We start from the raw sequence: 20,920 nt of genomic DNA, 5'->3' as shown, positions 1-20,920 counted from the left end.
CGCCGGACGCGGACGTCGTCGGGATGGAGTGCCCGGGGTTGTTGTGGGAGATATTGAAGGTACGGTGAACAGGCTGTTCAGGGCGTCCCTGTCGGCTGGTACGTGGGCGGCGTACGAGGCTGCTTGGGTTGCTTGGGGGGATTGGTGTGGTATGTTGGGGCTGGGGGTGGATGCTGGTGAGATTCCTTTAGTGTTGTTCTTGGGATGGAAGAAGGAGGAGGGTTGGTCGGTGGCTAGGGTTAACAAGTGTATGGCGGGCCTAGCGTTCGGGTTTCGGGTGCGGGGGTTGGTGGATTGTACCAAGGCTTTTGTGGTTCAGCAGGTTTTGAAGGGTTGGCGGAGGGGGTGGAGGTCAGAGGATCGGCGTCAGCCGGTGTCTTTTGATCTGTTGCTGAGACTGGGGGTGCAGGTTGAGTTGGTTTGCAGCTCGGGGAGCGAGGTTCGTTTGTTTAAGGCAGCGTATTCGCTGGCCTTTTTCGGGGCGTTTCGGTTGGGGGAACTGGTGAGTGGGAGTGTTCGGTGTGCTGGGGAGTTGCGTGATGATGATGTGGATGTGTTCCCGGATCGGGTGGTGATTCGGCTGAGGGCGTCAAAGACGGATCAGGAGGGGCGGGGTCGTTGTATTTGTTTGTTTTCGGTCCCGGGCTGTGCTATGTGCCCGGGGGTTTGCTTGCGGGAGTATGGTGCAGGAGTGCGGGGGGCGGGCGCCCCGTTGCTTCGGCATGAGACTGGGGCATTTTTGTCCCGGTATCAGTTTCTGGCTGTGTTGAAGAAGTGCTTGCGGAGCCTGGGGGAGGATCCAGGGTGTTACACGGGTCACTCTTTCAGGATTGGGGCAGCCACGGAGGCTGCGCGGAGGGGTGTGAGTGATTAGGTTATTCGGAGGATTGGGCGGTGGGAGTCTAGTAGGTTCCGCTCCTATGTACGGCTTGGGGAAGTCTGATGGTCTGTGGTTTAGGGCTGGTTCTCTGATGTTGATTGTTTCTTTTGTATTTTAGGTCATTCGCCGGCGTTGGTGTGGATTATCGGACATTCTTTTGTTTTCTGGGGGGCGATACGGGCCGACGTGAGGCCTAACGGGCGGCAGTTGGGGATTAGCAGGGATGTCGTGGCTATCCGGTGGATGGGCTATCAAGGTATGTTGTGGGGTGGGGTTTTGAGGGAGGTGCATAGTTTTGTTCAGCTGGATCGTCCCCCAGATGTCCTAGTTGTTCATGCGGGTGGTAATGATTTGGGGGTGAAGCCGGTGAGAGAGCTGATAAGGGACATCAAATTTGACTTGCTAAGGTTGTGGGCCTTGTTTCCGGGGCTGGTGGTGGTGTGGTCGGATATTGTCCCGAGGAAGAGTTGGCGGGAGGCGCGTTCGGTGGAGCGGGTCAATAGGGCTCGTATTAAGGTGAATAGGGCAGTGGGAAAATTTGTGGCCCGGAACGGTTCGGTGGTGGTGCGGCATTTTGATTTGGAGTCTGGTGAGGGGGCTTATTGGAGAGCGGACGGGGTTCACCTTAATGCTGTGGGTGTGGATTTATGGGCCCTGGGTCTGCAGGGCGGGATCGAACGGGCTTGGTGGTGTGGAGGGGCGCGCAAGCTTGAGTTAGTTGGTTCAAGTTGCGCATCTGTGGCGGTAGGAGGTCCTGGAAGCTGGGCTAGGACTTGGTGTTTTGTGGATGGGAGGGCCTCAATTGGTGGGGCTGGACTCCCAGGTTTTGGTAATCGGGCGGTTTAAAGGGGATACAGCACTCGGGGGTCTCTGACCTGGTGTGGCGCGGCTGGAGGCAAGTTGTATTTACCTGGGTGTTTTTGGTGCACTTGTTTTAGAGTGTGACTAGGGCTTCTAGGACCTCCTTCGTCGGGTTCATGATATACATGTTTTGATGTTATGTTATATATTAATAAAAGGCTGTTGTGGCCATTTAATTCCAATTATCTGCCTCAGTGTCTTTATTGGTGGGTTGATGGGGTGGGGGAGGTTGGGTTTTATGGGTAAGATTGTGTGTGAGGGACCCAAGAGAACTTCCCCAATAACCCTATCATGACCTCCCGAGTCTCAGTGATGTAAAAGATATATATGCCAAATTTCAAGAAGATTGGATAATATTTAGAGGTTGTACACTTTGATCAGTTTTGTAAAAGAAGGCAAAAAATACGATTTTTCAATGTTAATTACTTTTATTGGGAAAACTAAAAATCACTAACTCAAAATAATATTAAAAGTAGACACTAAGGCTGGGTTCACATGGGCGAGATTTCTGCGCGGGTGCAATGCGTGAGGTGAACGCATTGCACCCGCACTGAATCCGGACCCATTCACTTCTATGGGACTGTGCACATGAGCGGTGATTTTCACGCATTACTTGTGTGTTGCGTAAAAATCGCAGCATGCTCCTCTTTGTGCGTTTATCACAGAGGTCCCATAGAAGTGAATAGGCCTGCGTGAAAATCGCAAGCAAGCGCGGATGCGGTGCAATTTTCACACATGGTTACTAAGATAACATGGTTATAAGGGAAAATAATAAAATAATAGCATTCTTTAATACAGAATGCTTACTAGAAGGTCAATTGAGGGTTAAAAAATTAAATAAAAATTAACTCACCTCCTCCTCCTCTTGATCGCGTAGTTGCCGATCTCTTCTTACTTCTTTAATCATGAGCTGCTGGCTAAGGGACCTGTGGTGACGTCACATCACATGGCCCATGGGTATTGGACCATGTGATGAGCTCAGTGACATCACCACAGGTCCTTTGACAGGTCCTGAAAAAAGAACAGGAGACCGGCAGCTACGCGATCAATTGGAGGAGGTGAGTTAATTATTTTATTTTTTTTAACCCTCAATTGACCTTCTACTAAGCATTCTGTATTAAGAATGCTATTATTTTCCCTTGTAACCATGTTATAAGGGAAAATAATTACATCTACACAACTTTGAACCCAAACCTAAACTTCAGTGTTCGGGTCTGGGTACCACATTCAGTTTTTTATCACATGTGTGCAAAATGCATTGCACCCGCGCAATAAAAACTGAACAACGGAACGCAATCGCAGTCAAAACTAACTAAAATTGCCTATCTACTCACACGGGTTTACCACAATGCACCCGGGACGCATCCTGAGCCAAAACGCGACGCCTGTGTGAACCCAGCCTAAGGCTACTTTCACACTGGCGTTCTGGTTTCCATTTGTGAGATCCATTCAGGGATAAAGATAAAGAAAGAAGAGTTCACAATATACAGTATGAACAGCTCGGTAATATATTACCACGATGGGACAGATCCTATTGAGGTATACTTTATGATTGTACACAGTTGTATTGTAGACACATAAATATCACTATTACCTTATAGACATAAAATCTCGAGATCCAGAATACGGTACAGAAGAAAATGACTGACAGAAAATAAGCCCGCTTTTGAAGTTAGGATTTATATGGTGTTTCTTGCATTATTTTACGAATTTGTCAAGGTTTGACCTTAGTTTACTGCTTCACCTCACACATTGTGATTTTGATATGTAATCAGCTTGGACATATGACATATTCCAAAAAGTGAATTATGTGCATTTCTATATTTCTATGTGTGGGTAGGGGAGAGGCAGAGGATTGTGTAATCCGATTATAACAAATTGGATTAGAAGAAGACTTGTCCTCAACTGTGGGATTCAACAGCTCGCATCACAAACACTGGGCGTTACACTGTGTATGGCCTGGTCTGGTCAGTCTACATGTCAAGTGCCCTCTAAAAACTATTGAATAATATACAGTGTATAGATAGATATAAAGCAAAAATCTGGCAGCACTAGAATCAATACATAAAATTTGCAGAATAGGTGCACGCCTGAGGGGACTAGATAATTGCCCAGTATACAAAATAGCAGAAAGGCAGCACTCCAGAATCCATGAAAATGAAAAAAATGTTTATTCACCGATGTGGATAGATAGATAGATAGATATACAAGCATTGTCTTCCTTATAAAAAAAAAAAATAGCTCAATTCCAAAAAAGTTGCAATGATTTTAGAACACATATGAAATGTTGAAAGTGAGAATGTCTTTTGGACATTTTAACTATATTAGGGACTGTTCACATCATATTTTTGTCCCATATTTAACATATATGTTGGGGGGAAAACTGCACAAAAGCATAGCACACAACACTTTTACATCCTACAGAGTCCAATAAAAAAACATATACATTATTCAAATTTTTATTTTATTTTTTTGTTTTTTACAATGGAATCCTACAGTGACGGATGCCATGTATGTTTAACGAAACTTCACATGTATACGTTAAACGTAGGTCAGAGCAATGTTTTAGAGACATTTATGAGCATAAAAGTTTCTATCTGCGCAAGTAAGCAGTGGAAGAAATATGCAGAAGGTTCAAAATGTATCTGAATTAAAAAGAGGAAAGAAAAAACAAATTTAAAGATGAGTCTTAATTATATAATCATGGGATTATTGCTAGCACTGCTGGTGCTGAAATATGCAAATCAACATTTTATTATCAGGCTCCATGTGAAGTGTGGCATTATTACTTATTGCTAGAGAAGCACATGCTGCGGTCGACTGCTTAGTTAGACCAATCATGTTCTTGTGAACAAAGAAATCAGTCTTCAATTTATTTAATGCCAGAATATATGTAAAGCTATGGATTCCAAGTATTTATTGAGAACACATGAAAAGGTGTCTTTCACACATAATTTTATGGCAGTATTTTGATCTGTAATAAACTGTATAAAACTCATGCATTGTATTGCAATAGCTTTCTATGGCTTTTTTCACACATTTTTACAGGCATTTTTTCAGAATTTTTTCCTATAGGGAGTTCTATATGGAAATGCCCGGAAAAAACCGCCCTACACAGAACATGCTGTGATTATAAAAACCACCTTGGATCCAAAACGCCCACCACAAGTGAATAGAAAAGGCATTTAAAAAAATGCATGTTTGTACTGTATTTCATAATTCCCATACACTTACAGCTAACATTTAGAGGTGGCATATTTTCAATAAAAACTGCAGTTAAAACACAGCTAAAAAAAAAAAAAAAGCCCAAGAAAACAACTCCAACAATGCCACAAAATATGTAAAACCAGCCTAAAACATCTCACTTTATTGTGTAAGTCGCCATTATTTTAGTGGAGAAATGTAGACATTTTGGAGATGCCTTCCAATCAGCAAAGTCTCTCTGGACGTTGCTTTCAAGCCCAGGGACAGACTACCAGGGTTTATTCATATTGCATGTAAATGTATTGGAGGGCACTCGGTTATCTGGTGTTGCACAGAATACTCGAATATAAGTTGATGTGCAAATATTTATTACCAAAGATATAAACTGAAATAGAAATAAAAATAGTTGAAAATAAAAAGCTAAAAATTAATGTATAAAACAAAAACTAAAATAACGATCATATACAGTAATGATTCACAACCCTACGGCTAAAGGTAATAACCTATTATGCTGTGAGGTGTTGAGTCGGCATACACCTATCAACCTTAGTAACCCTAATAATAAATTATTAAAGCAGAAATACACTGTTATAAGGGTTAGATAAGAAAACACTATACTTATGCTTTTGCAGTTAATAATGGAATAGCAATAATCAAATATCAAACGTACATCATGGATTAGATAATAGCTCATACAGTGGCATTTATAAATGTTGATAGACAGCGTTGCTTGTGTAGAGTCCCACGTGTTATGGAGCTATTGCCCTCGCTGCCGATTCAAGCAATAGCTCCCTAACACGTGGGACACCACATGGGACGCTACACAAGCCACGCTGACAAGAGTACAGTGGCCATTCAAACTCTGCGCCCACACTTTGGATACAAGGACGACAGGACGGTACACGGATCGGTAATGTGGTAATGTAGACAACAAGCATATTATCAGCGATCTATTTACTATCAAGAACAGTTGCTACAATTAATATAAACCATTTAAGTGGCATTTTGTTGCTATTACTGTAAAAGAGATATCATCTACTTTCAATATTGTATCAAAACACTTACCAGTGGGAATATAATATCAAAACACCAGTAAGACTATTATTCCAATACAAGGTGTTATTGATGCCAGATGGGACATTTGGCCAACATACATCAGCTGCACTAACAACTAAGGCCCTTTCACACGAGCGAGTATTCCACACGGATGCAATGCATGAGCTGAACGCATTGCACCCGCACTGAATCCTTACCCATTTACTCCAATGGGGCTGTGCAGATGAGTGGTGATTTTCACACATCACTTGTGCGTTGCGTGAAAATCGCAGCATGTTCTATATTCTGCGTTTTTCACGCAACACAGGCCCCATAGAAATAAATGGGGCTGCGTGATAAATTGCAAGCATCCGCAAGCAAGTGCGGATGCAATGCAATTTTCCCGCATTGTTGCTAGATGATGTTAGTAAATTGATAAGTCAATTTACAGTATTATTTTTCCTCATAACAAGGTTATAAAGGAATATAATAGCATTCTTAATACAGAATGCTTAGTAAAATGTTGCTTGAGGGGTTGAAAAATAAAAATTACTCACCTCATCCACTTGATTGTGCAGCCGGCATCGTCTTCTTTCTTCTTCTTTGAGGACCTGCAAAAGGACCTTTTGACGTAATCGCACTCACTTACTTTATCTGCAATTCCTCCCTTGGGGTACGTCCACAAGGTGAAAAAAAATATGGATATTGCTGCAGATCTGCAACAAATTCTGCAGCAAAAAAAAAAAACAACAAGAAAAAACACACAGTTTTGCTGTGGAAATGGCTGCAAAGGGTGAAATTCGCAGTGGAGATCCACAGCATAAATTTACATTCTGCAGTTTACACATCTGCACCAGAGTTCAGTTTACTCTAGGAATTTTTTTATGCAGCGTATGGATGAGATGTCTTCCTTTGATCAGATTTTTTGTCATTTTACAATAAAAATTGAGAAATATAAAACAAAGGCCATGATTTATCATCCCTTCACTCCAGAATGCTGGCTTCCAAAAGTCTAAAAATAGGGCTTATGCAACTTTTTGCACACTGTGGGGTTTCGCTGTGGTTGATAGGGTAAGACAAGTTCTTTCAGTTCATTCAGTGTTTATTCACAGTTGAGGCAAAATGCACAAAACAATGCGTTACTTTGCAGCCTTGGTGTTACTTCACACAAATTGGAAAGTTCATATAAAACAAGTCACCTTGACGTCAGTTCTGCCTCCAGCAGTCCACGGCAGGCTTTAGGGGGCCTGTTTCCTCGGCCCATGGGTCTCAGCCCTCCAGTCTGGCACCAAGCCTCAGCTCCCAACACAGAGATCCTGCTGCTAAGCCCAGCTGCCGCCAAAAACCTGGACTGGCAATTAAAATCCAGTCCTGTATTTAAACCCACCTGGCTGCAAATCAGCCCAGCAGCACACTCTGGGAGGAAAATACCTGTACCCATATTCTGTCTACAATTTAGGCTACTTTCACACTAGCGTTCGGGTTTCCGTTCGTGAGCTCCGTTTGAAGGAGCTCACGAGCGGACCCGAACGCAGCCGTCCAGCCCTGATGCAGTCTGAATGGAGGCGGATCCGCTCAGACTGCATCAGTCTGGCGGCGTTCAGCCTCCGCTCCGCTCGCCTCCGCACGGACAGGCGGACAGCTGAACGCTGCTTGCAGCGTTCGGGTGTCCGCCTGGCCGTTCGGAGGCGTGCGGATCCGTGCGGATCCGTCCAGACTTTCAATGTAAGTCAATGGGGACGGATCCGTTTGAAGATGCCACAATGTGGCTCAATCTTCAAGCGGATCCGTCCCCCATTGACTTTACATTGAAAGTCTGGACGGATCCGTCCCAGGCTATTTTCACACTTAGCTTTTTTTTGCTAATATAATGCAGACGGATCCGTTCTGAACGGAGCCTCCGTCTGCATTATTATGAGCGGATCCGTTCAGAACGGATCCGCCCGAACGCTAGTGTGAAAGTAGCCTTATATTTCATTACATTTGTATTTTTCTTTAAATTGATATTACTTTTTCTTTATACTATCAGTACTATTAGGATTTTATGTAGCCATCACCAATTATTTATTGACTTATTTTCTCCACATACATAGGCCAACATTTCGCTACTTCACTTGGTACACTTGTATCCTCGGGATTCTGGGTTGTGTGACCATGATATTTCTTATAAATGCCATCTATGCATCTGCCAGCATTGTGTTCATGTTGATCCTGCTCCTGTGTCTACACTACTTATCTCCCAGTCATAGTTGGGGATTTATATCTCAAGCGCTCATCTTCCATCAGGTGAGATAAATGTATTGGTAAAATGTTTGTTTATTTTGTTATGGTCAGATTGTAGCAGCACAAGATAAATTTGTTGTATGTTGTCATATCTGATAATTTTATTATACTGTATAAAAAGCTCATTGTACGATGCTTGATATTGTGCACTAACCATACATATCTCTGCGGGCAGTTTTACTCTAGAAAACATTGATATAAAATAGCATTTAAAAAAAGCTAAGCAAAATACTCCGAAAAACAGCCTGGGAAGTGAACGAAAGTGTAAAATACTGGTTTTCTTTTTCTTTCCCCATGGATACTTGGAACTGTCTTAAACTTTCTGTTTATTGTCAGGTTAGGATAGGCAAAGGTCAGCAAAATTTCCAGTTACTAGGAAACTTTCACTGGAAGGTGGCGCAGATGCTGATTCTATAGTAAAAAAGTAGTGGGAAATGTTGACCATGTTTGATAAAAAAAAAAAAGTTTTGCATAGCCATATTCTATTTAAAAAAAAAGTGAAAGTTTTTTTTAATACCATTTAAAGAAGGCAGATGGCTATATCAGTACCACTGGTGCCTGATATTCCTTCTCTAGCCACTCCTTCTCACCAATACAGTTTAGTAACTTTTTGTAATTTTTTTATATTTTACATATGATGCGTATATATCCACAGCTAAAATAGCTTCCATACATTGATTTTGCTAGTTACAGCAAATCAGTTTGAAATGATCCTAAAGTCACCTCTCAATTGGGCAGGTTTACGAAACAGTCTAACCGAAAAACTGTCTGCGTTGCAGTGTTTCTTGTAGCTAATTTCAAAAAGCTGCCCCAATATGTGAAGCGTAGGCCTCAGAATAAGGGCTCATTCAGACGGCCGTATGCTGTCCGCAAAAATGCGGATCCGTTTTTTTTGTGGACAGTTCAGCATGTCCACAAACAAACAGATTGCATTCCTTTTTTTGCTGATCCATAGACTTCAAAAGGGCCATGTTTCATTTTTGCTGAGCCGTGCAATGGAAGAAAAGGACCCATAAAAGTAAATGGGACAGCATCTAATCCACAAAAAAACGGATCCGCATTTTTGCGTACAGCATACGGCCGTCTGAATGAGCCCTAAATGTGGCTCTGAGCTTCACTAGAAAAAATTAAACCTTTTTTTTAAAAATATTCTAAACCCCCCTTACTTTGAGAAAGTTTACCTCTCCTATCATTACAGTTTTATTAAGCCGTCTAATTCCAAAGAAAAGGTTGTAATGTAGCAAAAATAAATGTTAAAAATACTGTAAGTTTGCTTTGCAAAACCTTCCTATTAGGCGGACCCATGTTTTTGCTTCTGTCGTTTCTTTTTTTATTATATTTTTCTTGATTATAAATAATACACATTTTTCTTCTGCATATCTGGTAGAGGTCACCCTGCAGCTCTAGAATAGGTTAGTACAAAACAACTATTGTACAAATTGTTCAGCCCACTTACCCCCCTATTTCATTGTGAATCCTTCCTCACCTGGAGGGCTGCAGACGACTATTAGTTTGATACAGTCTTGAGGGTCCTGACCTCTGCCCACTCTCATAACTTCAAACACAGTCTCTTTCTCTCACCTTTTCGTGGCTTGAATACACACAACTCTTACCTGGTTTCCAGTGGAGAAGGGGCTTACCTTCAGTTCCCTCACAATCCCTTTTAGAAGCTTTGGGGGTCATTTATCATTCTGAAATACGCCTAAATTAAGCGTATTTCAGGCGCAGATTGTGGCGCAACAGTTGGAAAAGTTTAAAATTTTGGTCTTGTTGGCCAGGCGCCCCCTGGGTCTACTCTCCATACAGAAATTGTTTTCTCCACCACTCGATCTAGGTTTATTTTTTATTAGCCGTATCGACGACGAGATTTCACATCGACGACGAGATTGCAGTACCTGCACGTACAGTACTGCCCATAATTATTCATACCCCAGGCAAATTTTGACTTAAAGTTACTTTTATTCAACCAGCAAGTAATTTTTTGACGGGAAATTACATAGGTGTCTCCCAAAAGATAATAAGACGATGTACAAGAGGCATTGTTGTGGGGGAAAAAAAAAAAATTCTCAGCTTTTATTTACATTTGAGCAAAACGTGTCCAGTCCAAAATTATTCATACCCTTCTCCATTATCAATAAAAAAGCTTTTATTGGCTATTACAGCAATCAAACGCTTGCTATAATTGCAGACCAGCTTTTTGCATGTCTCCACAGGTATTTTTGCCTATTCATCTTGAGCAATGAGCTCCAAATCTTTCAGGTTGGAGGGTCTTCTTGCCATCACCCTGATCGTTAGGTCCCTCCACAGATTCTCAATTGGATTCAAGCCTGGACTCTGGCTGGGCCACTCCAAAACGTTAATGTTGTTGTCTGCTAACCATTTTTCACCACTTTTGCCGTGTGTTTTGGGTCATTGTCATGCTGAAATGTCCACTGGTGCCCAAGGCCAAGTTTCTCTGCAGACTGCCTGATGTTGTCGTTGAGAATCCTCATGTATTGCTCTTTTTTCATGGTGCTGTTTAGTGTGATTAGGTTCCCTGGTCCATTGGCTGAACCCCCCCCCCCCCCCCCCAAAGCATTAGGTTCCCAACTCCATGTTTGACATTGGGGATGGTGTTCTTTGGGTTGAGGGCTTCTCCTTTTTTACGCCAAATGAAGGAAACATCATTGTGACCAAACAATTAAATTTTTGTTTCATCTGACCATAACACAGAAGACCAGAAGTCTTCTTCTTTGTCCAGATGAGCTTTTGCAAAGGCCAAGCGAGCTTTCTTTTGTGTGCATTATCTGGAGAAGTGGCATCCTCCTTGGTCTGCATCCGTGGAACCCAGCAGTGTGCAGTGTCCGTTGGATTGTCTTCCTTGAGACATTGCCACCAGCAGAGCCCAGATTCACCAGGATGGCCTTGGTGGTGATCCTTGGATTCTTTTTCACCTCTCTAACTATCCTCCTGGCCAGCACAGGTTTTCACTTTTGGCTTCCGACCACGTCCTCTGAGATTTTCCACAGTGCGGAACATCTTGTATTTTTTAATAATACTTTGCACTGTAGCCACTGAAACTTGAAAACATTTAGAAATGGCCTTGAAGCCCTTTCCTGACTTGTGAGCAGCCACAATGCGCATCCGCAGGTCCTCACTGAGCTCCTTTGTCTTAGCCATGACTGTCCACAAACCAACTGCAGAGAGCTGCTGTTTTTCACCTTTTGAGTTGATTAAAACAGCTGTTCCCAATTAATCAGGGTAATTAGGATGCTTTAGAACAGCTTGGACTATTTGGAATGGTATAGAACTTTTGATTTTCCCACAGACTGTGACAGTTTGTGAAGGGTATGAATAATTTTGGACTGGACACTTTTTGCTCAAATGTAAATATAAGCTGAGAAATGTTTTTTTTTCCCACAATAATGCCTTTTGTACATCGTCCTATTATCTTTTGGGAGACACCTATGTCATTTCCCGTCAAAAAATTACTTGCTGGTTGAATAAAAGTAACTTTAAGTCAAAATTTGCCAGGGGTATGAATAATTATGGGCAGCACTGTAGATTGCAATGTTCACTCTCTTTAGGGGGGGGGGGGATAATTCTTTAACACTTATTGCTTTCTTATCTTGGGGAGTCTGAGTGCAAGTGGGGTCGGTGGACTAGATTTGTGCTGGCCAGCATTTTCTTTTTGTTATTCCTCCTTTGTTGAGTCCTATGAGACCCTTTATTTTTTTATTTCTCTCTCTCTCTCTCTCTCTCTCTCTCTATATATATATATATATATATATATATATATATATATATATATCATATTAAAACTCTAAAAAAAAGTTTAGTAAACACTGATTAAACATAATGAATACATTTTACCATTCTATGATAACATACGTTTATATGGGGACTCTGACCTTAGTATATCAAAAGGATAGGGAGTCATTGAGAAGGTATTTTAAAAAGGGGATTTGCTGCAGTAAATTGATGGTGGAAATAGGAAAAATCATTGAAGAAATTAATGTGAACTAATGCAATAAAGCATGGATATGGCAGCAACCAATGCCTCCCCTGCCGTGTTATAGATAGGAGATAATGTATCCAAGGCTATATCTCTATGTATGTACATACAAGACAACCTCTGTGCAGCTTATGCACTCAGCAGGGCCTGAGTAATAGAATTTGTTACAAAATGTACCCGCCAGATTATCCACAGTCTGCAGAATACTATAGGGAATAATATCTTGTCTCTCTGTGCTTATGATAGTGGGGTCTCATTGTGCGGACACAAAGCCCACCACCTGTTCAATCTCGGCAGTGAAATCACCCACATTACACTCTAATGTAATATTGTTACTGGCTCACTTATCTTTTTGTAGCTGGCTTTCTGTTTAATACAAAGCGTTTGACACTTAGCAGGGAGAATGCTATTTTTACATACTTCGTTAGCTGTCCATTTACTGCGCATCTCATCCTTTTTTATGTGCTCCTTAACTGTTCCTACTCTGCACAAAACTTATCAGTGTCTTATTTCTGAATGATATTCATATTTAGCCATTTGAATTTAAATAGGTTCTTTAAAACAAAAAAAAAAAGGCTGTTAAACTAAGTAGTAGTCATAAAAAGAAATAGTATGTTACTGCCAACTCTCCGACCACTTTACATATTTTAAATGCGATCAAATTGGTATAATTTTCAAGCAAGTGCAATTCAGTAGTACATGAAGCAACCTTATGGGTGCACAGTTCCCAGCAATCCCAAATTTGCAGGGATTTTCCCAAATTTTCACAGACAATACTGGCTTGTCCTGCCATGAAAATGAGTGGGCTTTATGTAAATCCACCCAGAAGCGACTCTTCCCCGGTGGATTTGGGGTAAGTGGGGCATAAATGCCTGGAATTTACCAACACAAGTGTTGGTAAAGATGTGGGTAATATTTATTTGTTTACAACCCCAATGCTTCTAACCTGTGCCCCTTAAAAAAAAAAAACTCCTTTCCGCAGTCTTGCTGTGCCTGTCCTGCTGTCGCGTTCCCATCATCTTCCAGCTACTGCAGACCCAGGCAGTGGCTAGATCCCCTGGTCAATATGGTGGGACCGTGGACAGGTGAATGTCTTTTTTTAAATGGGGCACAGGTTAGGCCGAGTTCACACCAGTTATTTGGTCAGTTATCTCCATCAGTTATTGTGAGCCAAAACCAGTAGTGGAGCCTACTCAAAGATAAGGTATAATGTATAGTTGCTTCGTGATTTTGACCCGCACATGGTTTTGGCTCATAATAACTGATCAAATAACTAAATTGTGACCTCAACCGTAGGAGCATTGGGGTTGTTGGCTCCTTGGCTGGACAACCTTTTTAAACACCTGTAAATTGACAATATCATCTTCAGACGGAGACAATGTGTTAGCCCAGCACGCCATGCCTGCGCTGCTGGCCCTACACGCTCATTCCCTCCTGCTGCCATGCGCTGGGCTGAGAAGCATGGGCAGCAGGTAGCTTAACTGTTGTATCTGTGCTCCGTGCCAGAGCTTACTTCCTGCTTGAGTCCTGTACTATTCTTGGGGCGTGCACGGGCGTGTCTCTCCTCCCTTAGGAGGCAACAAGTACACACCCTCTGTCTCCCCAGCATATGGCTGGTTTGCAATAAGTAGTTAAAGGAGCTTCCTGCCCCAGGAAGGTGCCTGAGCAATCTTGGCCCAAGCCTATCCTCACCATGAGAGGCTCTAGTGAAGGCCAATTAGTTACTTGGTCACGTCCTTCCAGAGTATAGTTGGTCAGTGGCGCAGTGGGTCCACTCTCGCTTGAATAACACAAGGTATGCAACCCTGCTGTAAAGGAAAATCTCAATCAGATCTATGATAAATCTTAGTATTTTAACATTGTTTGAAATGACTCATTCATTGATTTAAATATAGAGTTACACAGAATATATTCTTAGGGTTAGTTTAGCAGTAACTGCCCTGGAGAACGTATGATCTGGATATGTTATATGGCACCTTAAAATATCCAAAATAGTCAAATATGTCTGGGGCTATAAGCAATTTACAGAATATGTGCTGTTGGCGATTCTTGGATACAAATATTTCTCAAGTTACGCAAAACTGTTAGCAAAATGGCCTCATATAAAAGATTTAAAAAACTCAAGAGCTGCTTGAGATGTCTTGTGTATTGCCCAAAGACATAGGGGGAAGTTATCATTTGCAGTGTTTTTGGTATAAGTTTTAAGTGTCTTTGGTTTATGTTGCTGCACCAAATTTATGAAGTGGCACTCAGTTTTATGTGGATTTGCCACTCTATGTGAAAGTATGCCAGGGGTAGCACCTTTTTTACAACTTTTTTGTAAAAGTTGCGCATAGTAATAAATGCATCTTAAAAGAGACTACTACTTGCAAAAATGGCGAAAGGCAGAGAAGTTGTGCACCAAAACATTTTTCAGCCAAAAAAGCCCAAAAAGTGGCGCACTAAGAACCATGAATGCCCCCAATTCCCCATAGTTCATTGATTAGGTCTGAGGAAATAATTATTGTATATGAATAGAAAGCTTACTGTGTCTCATGTTGATACCATGGCTAATACCATGATCTGAATTTTACACTTGTGTGGAATGGTTACTTCAGGCAATTCATCTTTGTTAAAAAAAAGAGCATTCTCCAAAGGCAGCCATGAATTTTCTCTTTTCCAATAAATTATCTAAATATTCTTCCATACCTGCAATACATATATGCCTCATAGCCATGTAATCATGATTACTACATGCTTTTCAATGAGGCACATCAAATTAGGTTTACTGTGAGACAAATCCAATCTGACATGCCCTATTTAATGGTCTCACAGTGATACTCAGTAAGTTTGACCTTATATCTGTTCCAATGCATGAAATTTAGCAAAGTTCTAACTCAGTGATGAGAAGGAACATTGCTTGCATGACTATATTAACACCACAATTATGTGTTAAGCTTACATTAATGTGAGCAAAATCCAACATTCTGCAATGTGTAACTTGGCACCCCTTTACCCCAGTGCAAACTCAAACTGCCATGTATCATTTCAGGCCGAGGGAACTTTTTAGCCTGAGTATGATTGCAACCTGTGTACCTGCTCCCTTTCTCCCCTACCATCCAGAAATGAAAGTAGTATGTTAATGGGGGCTGCAGGGGTTAATTGGGCCTCGAGCTGATGCTTAAAATTAAGGTTTTTTCACATATGGATATCTTCAGATGTGCATTTTTTGTCATAGAACAAAGGGTGGACCAACTGATCTATTAATACAGTAGACACAGCTCTTTTAGTCAGAGCCGAAAGATCTTGCAATAACCAGTAAGATTCTGACTGTGTTCTGCCATGAGAGTCTAGGAAGAAGCTAGGGATGTCGGGATCACCTAACCAGGAAGATAAGACTCAACTACTGTGAGGAATCTGGTCATTCACATCTTGGGCATTTGACCTATGCAGAAGTATTTTTAATTTTAATTTTTTAACTTTTTTTTTTAATTGCTTGGATTAGCAAATTTTTTTGGGTGGCGGGTGTTATTTTTCAAATAAAACAGCTTATCTCGGGTGATAGATCCTTTTAAAGATATAATGGTTTGTGAAGGATAAGGCATTATTCATTTTTCACTTTAACCCCCAAAGTTGATACTGTCTTTGCTGGAAGTTTCTGGTTTTGAGAACAGCTACTGAGAGCAAGAACTTTTAGAGAACAGGCAAGAACACCAGAAGTAGAGAATCATGCAGAATCTCAAGCCAGCCAACATGAGTTCGGAATCAGTTGGCATACACAAAGCAGGACTGGCGGTATTCACAGTCATAAAACAGACCACAGAATGTAATTGGAATAACAAGATGTGACAGTGACTGGTCAGGAGATGACCTCCTTTATAGGAACTACAGCTAGCCAGAATGTAAAAGGAAACCCCTAAATAGATCAATTACCAGTTCATTACCCCTTTAAATCCAGTAACACATAGAAAGAGGAGGCCTCTAAAAGAGCCAGATGGGTGGACGGCACATGAAGAGGAAGCTTGAGCAGGGCATCTACTACATGGGCTACATTAGTTGGCGACCTGTCAAAAGGCTGACATGTTAACTATTCTAACCAAGCACTGAGTTAGGAAATTACCTTTAGACAGCCACGTCACCAATGAAGCAAGGCTAGTTACCAGATCTGTCGAGTGCGGTACATTATAATCTAATGATTGATACTCGAGATAAAACTGGCCAATATCAGGGACTTACATAAATCATATGTGAAAATTTTCAACTGCCATCAAGAGAGCAGCTCTTATTTATAAGGCTCCCTTCATCCTAGTAATGAATTAATCAAATTTATTTGCACTCTCACCCTGTTAGTTTAAACCAGCCAAAAGGCCTAACATGCACTAAAGTCAGGGATAAGAAGTCTAGAAGGAAACACTTCAAAACCATGCTCAGGTGTCATCACGGCTGATCTACGAGTAACAAGAATTCTGGGGACTTCATTAAAAAAAACATTGCTATTTTTGAGCTGTCGCATTTTGCACTTTATGTACCCTAGGACTTCATAGTGAGACATGCCATCACAGTCTTTTCCCAGCAGTTGGCCTCCTCCACTCTGTTTCTAATTCATCCATTCACGACTAAAGCACAACCATTATTAATAGCTCATCATTGCCTGAAAGTGCCTGTACCTATAATCAAGTACAGAAGAAACTGCCACTTATGAAAACAGCAATTATGCCCATGCCACTGAGCTCCCTAGCTGGCCTCTAAGAGGAATGGAGCCAGCGCGGCGTTGTTACTGGTATTGTGCTGGGACTGGCAGTGCTGTACAGGACAGCTCCTCTGCTGTCATTCTTAGGCACACTATAAATCTTTACGACTTATGTCTAGCATAGTCCTTCCTGCATGTTATATGACTCTATGTATTAGAGCTACTAACCAATACAATTAAGTATTTAACATGGCACATTTTCACTGAATGTATAGCAGAACTTGTAGTATAAATATCTTACATTAGCAATATAAGGAGTCACGTTATGTCTGAAATATTTGTTATAATTTAAATAGCAAATTCATATAACATTTTAATAGATTCATCCACTTCTTGCTAACAGCATGAAAATTCTGCTTCTTTTCAACTTTCTTACTACCTATCAGTAGAGATGTAATAAAATTTACACATGTATAGTGAGATAGATTTGTCTAGTATGTAACAGTATTGTGCACTATGCACTACTGCTGACTGGATTATCTAACGTGGTTCCCTGAGATATTGGTGCATACAAGTATTCACTCAAGATACAATGGCCTCAGGATACAATATTTCAGATCCAGCCGATCAAGGCCACTTCTCTGGTAAAGTTAGCAACTATTCCTGGAATCATTTAATATAACTTAGGGACCAATGTAGTTGGATTAGCTTCTTTTGCAACCTGTACAGTTAGAGTAGGCTGCACATTGGTTGGGGGCCACATTGTCAGACTGAAGGAATCTCAAGGGCTGAAAATAAAAGTTTAAAAGGGGTATTACCAACTGAAATATTGTATTTATGGCGTATTGTACATACAGTATATACTATAAATGTCTGTTTATGCCTCTAGGATTCCCATCTAATGGGAGAATACATGAAAAATGCATGTGAGCAGCCTCATCTGTTACTAGAGATGAGCGAATTTCTCAAAAATTCTATTCGGCCGCTTCTTCGAATTATCTGAAAAAATTAGTTTTGATCCGAATTTATTTGTCGCAAATTGTGTTAAAAAACTGCTATTTCCTGGCTGCAGAGAGCCTTTATAGTGGTGTAGAACACTGTGCCTTGCAGTAACACTCCTAGAGAGTCTTCTATGGTAGTGAAACAATACTATGAGTCAGTATGACATGTAGATAACAGGCATCGCTCTTAGCACACTTCACTTATTTGGGCAGTTACGGGGCCAAAACTGACCAAATAACTCAAGTCTGAACTCAGCCTTACAGGTCCATGTTAGCGCCAGGTATAAAGAACTGATAGTATAAGTTTGCCGGCACTCGACCACGGCGTTCTCGCTGCAACGGGAAGGAGTGCAACTCCACGTGTAATTCAAGAAGGGATCCCGGCAGCCATCAATTGCTATTAAAATATTCTTTCATTTTGTCATATTAGTAGAGCTTTGTTGACAACGGCTGTTGAGACGAAACGCGTCATAAGACATACTATTATGACAAAATTAAAGAATATTTGAATAGCAATTGATGGCTGCCGGGATCCCTTCTTGAGATATAAAGAACTGTGCAGAGGCCCAAGATCCTACTATAGCGTGAAAGAACGCACTCCTTTTACACCAATTCACTGATTCCACATAGATTTCTAGAGAACCTGTTCTATTAAATGCTTATACAAGTAGAGCCCCCCCGACAGAGTGGAGTGGGTGTCAGCAGTAAGTTTGTGTTGACGTCACTGATTATTTTGCCTTTCCTCTGATACGTCAGAACAATAACCCCCAAAAAACGAACCCTGTCTCTTGAGCATCCGCCTTTACTTGGTCATCATTTGGTCAGTAATCCATCAGTATTGCTAAAGCCCAAAAAACTGTAGTGGATCAAAACAGAGATGACAACTGAATGGAATATTTGCATGTCTTCGATGTTTTGTACCCTCTCCTGCTTTTGGCTACCAAATCATAAGCCATTTCCGATGAAAAATAGGGACCATGTCATGCAGGCCTTACAGCTGTTACATAGACAGGATCCATTGTGCGTCTCATTTTTCCTTCCTTCTGACAGATCAGAAGAAAGGTCAGCCAGGCCGAAATGCAAAATAGTGACCCAGTCATGAGGGTGGGAGGGTGTAGTTTCTTCATTATGCGAGTGAAGAAAGCTGCTCATCAGCGACTCTAGATTCAACTTGCTGTGGGAGGAACTGGAACTGCTCCTACCCCCCCCCCCCCCCCCCCCGCTACAAAGGCCATGGCAGAGGAACATGATCGCAGACCTGTGAGAGGATGGACGATGGCGCAAATAGGCAGCGGCCAACTGACTACATATAGGATGTCTCTATAGTAGTTCGATTTTTCTTCCCTCTCAGTGGGTGTAAAAAAGGCCCCCATTTTGGACCAGTAGCGAAGGTTCAACAAGGTGGAGAGCCAGAAATCATCCCTCTGCCGAATGGTGACAATTCAGCTGTCACTACGCAAGCAAGTGAGCATGCATCGGGCCATTTGTGCAAGTGACTCGGAGGGACTCCCTGCCTCCATCTCCACTGCATACTGCCACAGTGTGTCCGGGTCCTCTGCCTGGACTTCCTCATCGCCCTGTGGCTGCTCCTGCTTTTCCTTTCCTGTCACCTGTGTATAAAAACCACTAATTTCACTACACATTGCTTGTGCTCCAATGTCCTCCTCCTCCAGTTCAGCCCCCACAGGGCTCATGTGGCCGTGAGATCTAGGCGCCACGTCTCCAGTCCTTTGACCAGCCAGATTTACCAGCATCTATTCCAGGACATGAAGCAGTGCAATGATGTTGTTCATCCTTGCTACTGACAAATAACGTGGCCTCCTCAAAGGGCCTGAGCAAACGGCAGGTGTCACGCATGAGCTGCCACTGGCTGACATCAAAGTTACACAGGGGAGTACTCCTGTCCTCTTGGATCATCAAGAAATCGTTTATGGCCTTTCTCTGTTCGTATAGTCGGTCCAACATATGGAGGGTGGAATTCCAACCGATGGAAACGTCGCATATCAGCATATGTTGGGGGATGCCGTTCCGCCTCTGCAGCTCAAGGAGGGTGTGCTTTGCGGTGTACGAGTGGCCGAAGTGCATGCAAAGTTTCGTGGACATTTTTAGGATGTCTTGCATATGGGTGGAAGACTTTACAAACCTCTTGACAACCAGATTGAACACGTGCCATGCAGGACGCATGGCCCAGTGCCGACACCATGTTCTTCCCGTTGTCGGTCACCATGGTTTCCGATTTTGAGTTGTCGCAGAGAAATGCAGGATTCGATTTCTTGATGAAGGACAGGGAACAGTTTCTCCCCTGTGTGACTCCGAGGTGCAGAACAGCTTGACACCGCTGTGCCCTGCACATGTGTTATGCTGGAGAAGCACTGTGAATTATCCCTGTAGTGGAGGCTGAAGATACGGTGAAGGATGAGGAGGCAGAGGCAGACATTGTCGCAAGACCAACGTTGTGAGAATATGGAGGCAGGAGCTGCGTCACCTGGCCAAGTTGCTGGTGTGGCTGTGCAGGAACCACATTCACCCAGTGGGCCGTAAAGGACATGTTTTGGCCCTGACCGTAGTTACAGCTCCGACACATCGGCGCTGCCGTGCAATTTGGCAGACATTGACAGGCTAAAGGACTGGCCCACCTTCTGTTCTATATATGCAGTGCAGGGTTGGTACTGCCTTTTTGGCAAATAAATGACAGCTTGAGATTCCCACCTCGGCTCGACACAAGCCATCAGTTCTCTGAAAGGTGCAGAGTCCACCATTTTGAAAGGGAGGGACTGCAGCATCAGCAACTTGGCCAGGAGCGCATTCAGCTTCTTTGCCGTTGGATGAGTGCAATCATACTGTTGTCTCTTAGCAATTACTTTGGTGATCGATTGCTGATGGATTGACTGACGAGGAGTAGAAGGAGGAACAGGAGCATCAGGACCAACAGATGATGGGAAGGACAGACAGCTCCCTTTGACTGAGCTGGTGGAGCCTTGACTGCCTGAAAT

At 42.3% G+C, this 20,920-nt stretch overlaps 1 protein-coding gene across 1 annotated transcript in view; it reads left to right on the top strand.

Moving 5' to 3' along the window:
* Positions 1–20,920, top strand: part of LOC122933809 (solute carrier family 12 member 9-like) — a 315,690-nt gene that overhangs the window by 254,773 nt on the left and 39,997 nt on the right. Inside the window, exon 10 of the mRNA XM_044288844.1 lies at positions 8,074–8,266. Coding sequence (XP_044144779.1) covers positions 8,074–8,266 — 193 coding nt within the window. The remainder of the gene's footprint in view (positions 1–8,073; positions 8,267–20,920) is intronic.

The sequence above is a fragment of the Bufo gargarizans genome, chromosome 4 (assembly GCF_014858855.1).
Source record: "Bufo gargarizans isolate SCDJY-AF-19 chromosome 4, ASM1485885v1, whole genome shotgun sequence".
In the NCBI taxonomy this organism is placed as follows: domain Eukaryota; kingdom Metazoa; phylum Chordata; class Amphibia; order Anura; family Bufonidae; genus Bufo; species Bufo gargarizans.
The sequence above is the reverse complement of the archived record's forward strand: the minus strand, read 5'-3'. Positions and strand labels throughout refer to the sequence as shown.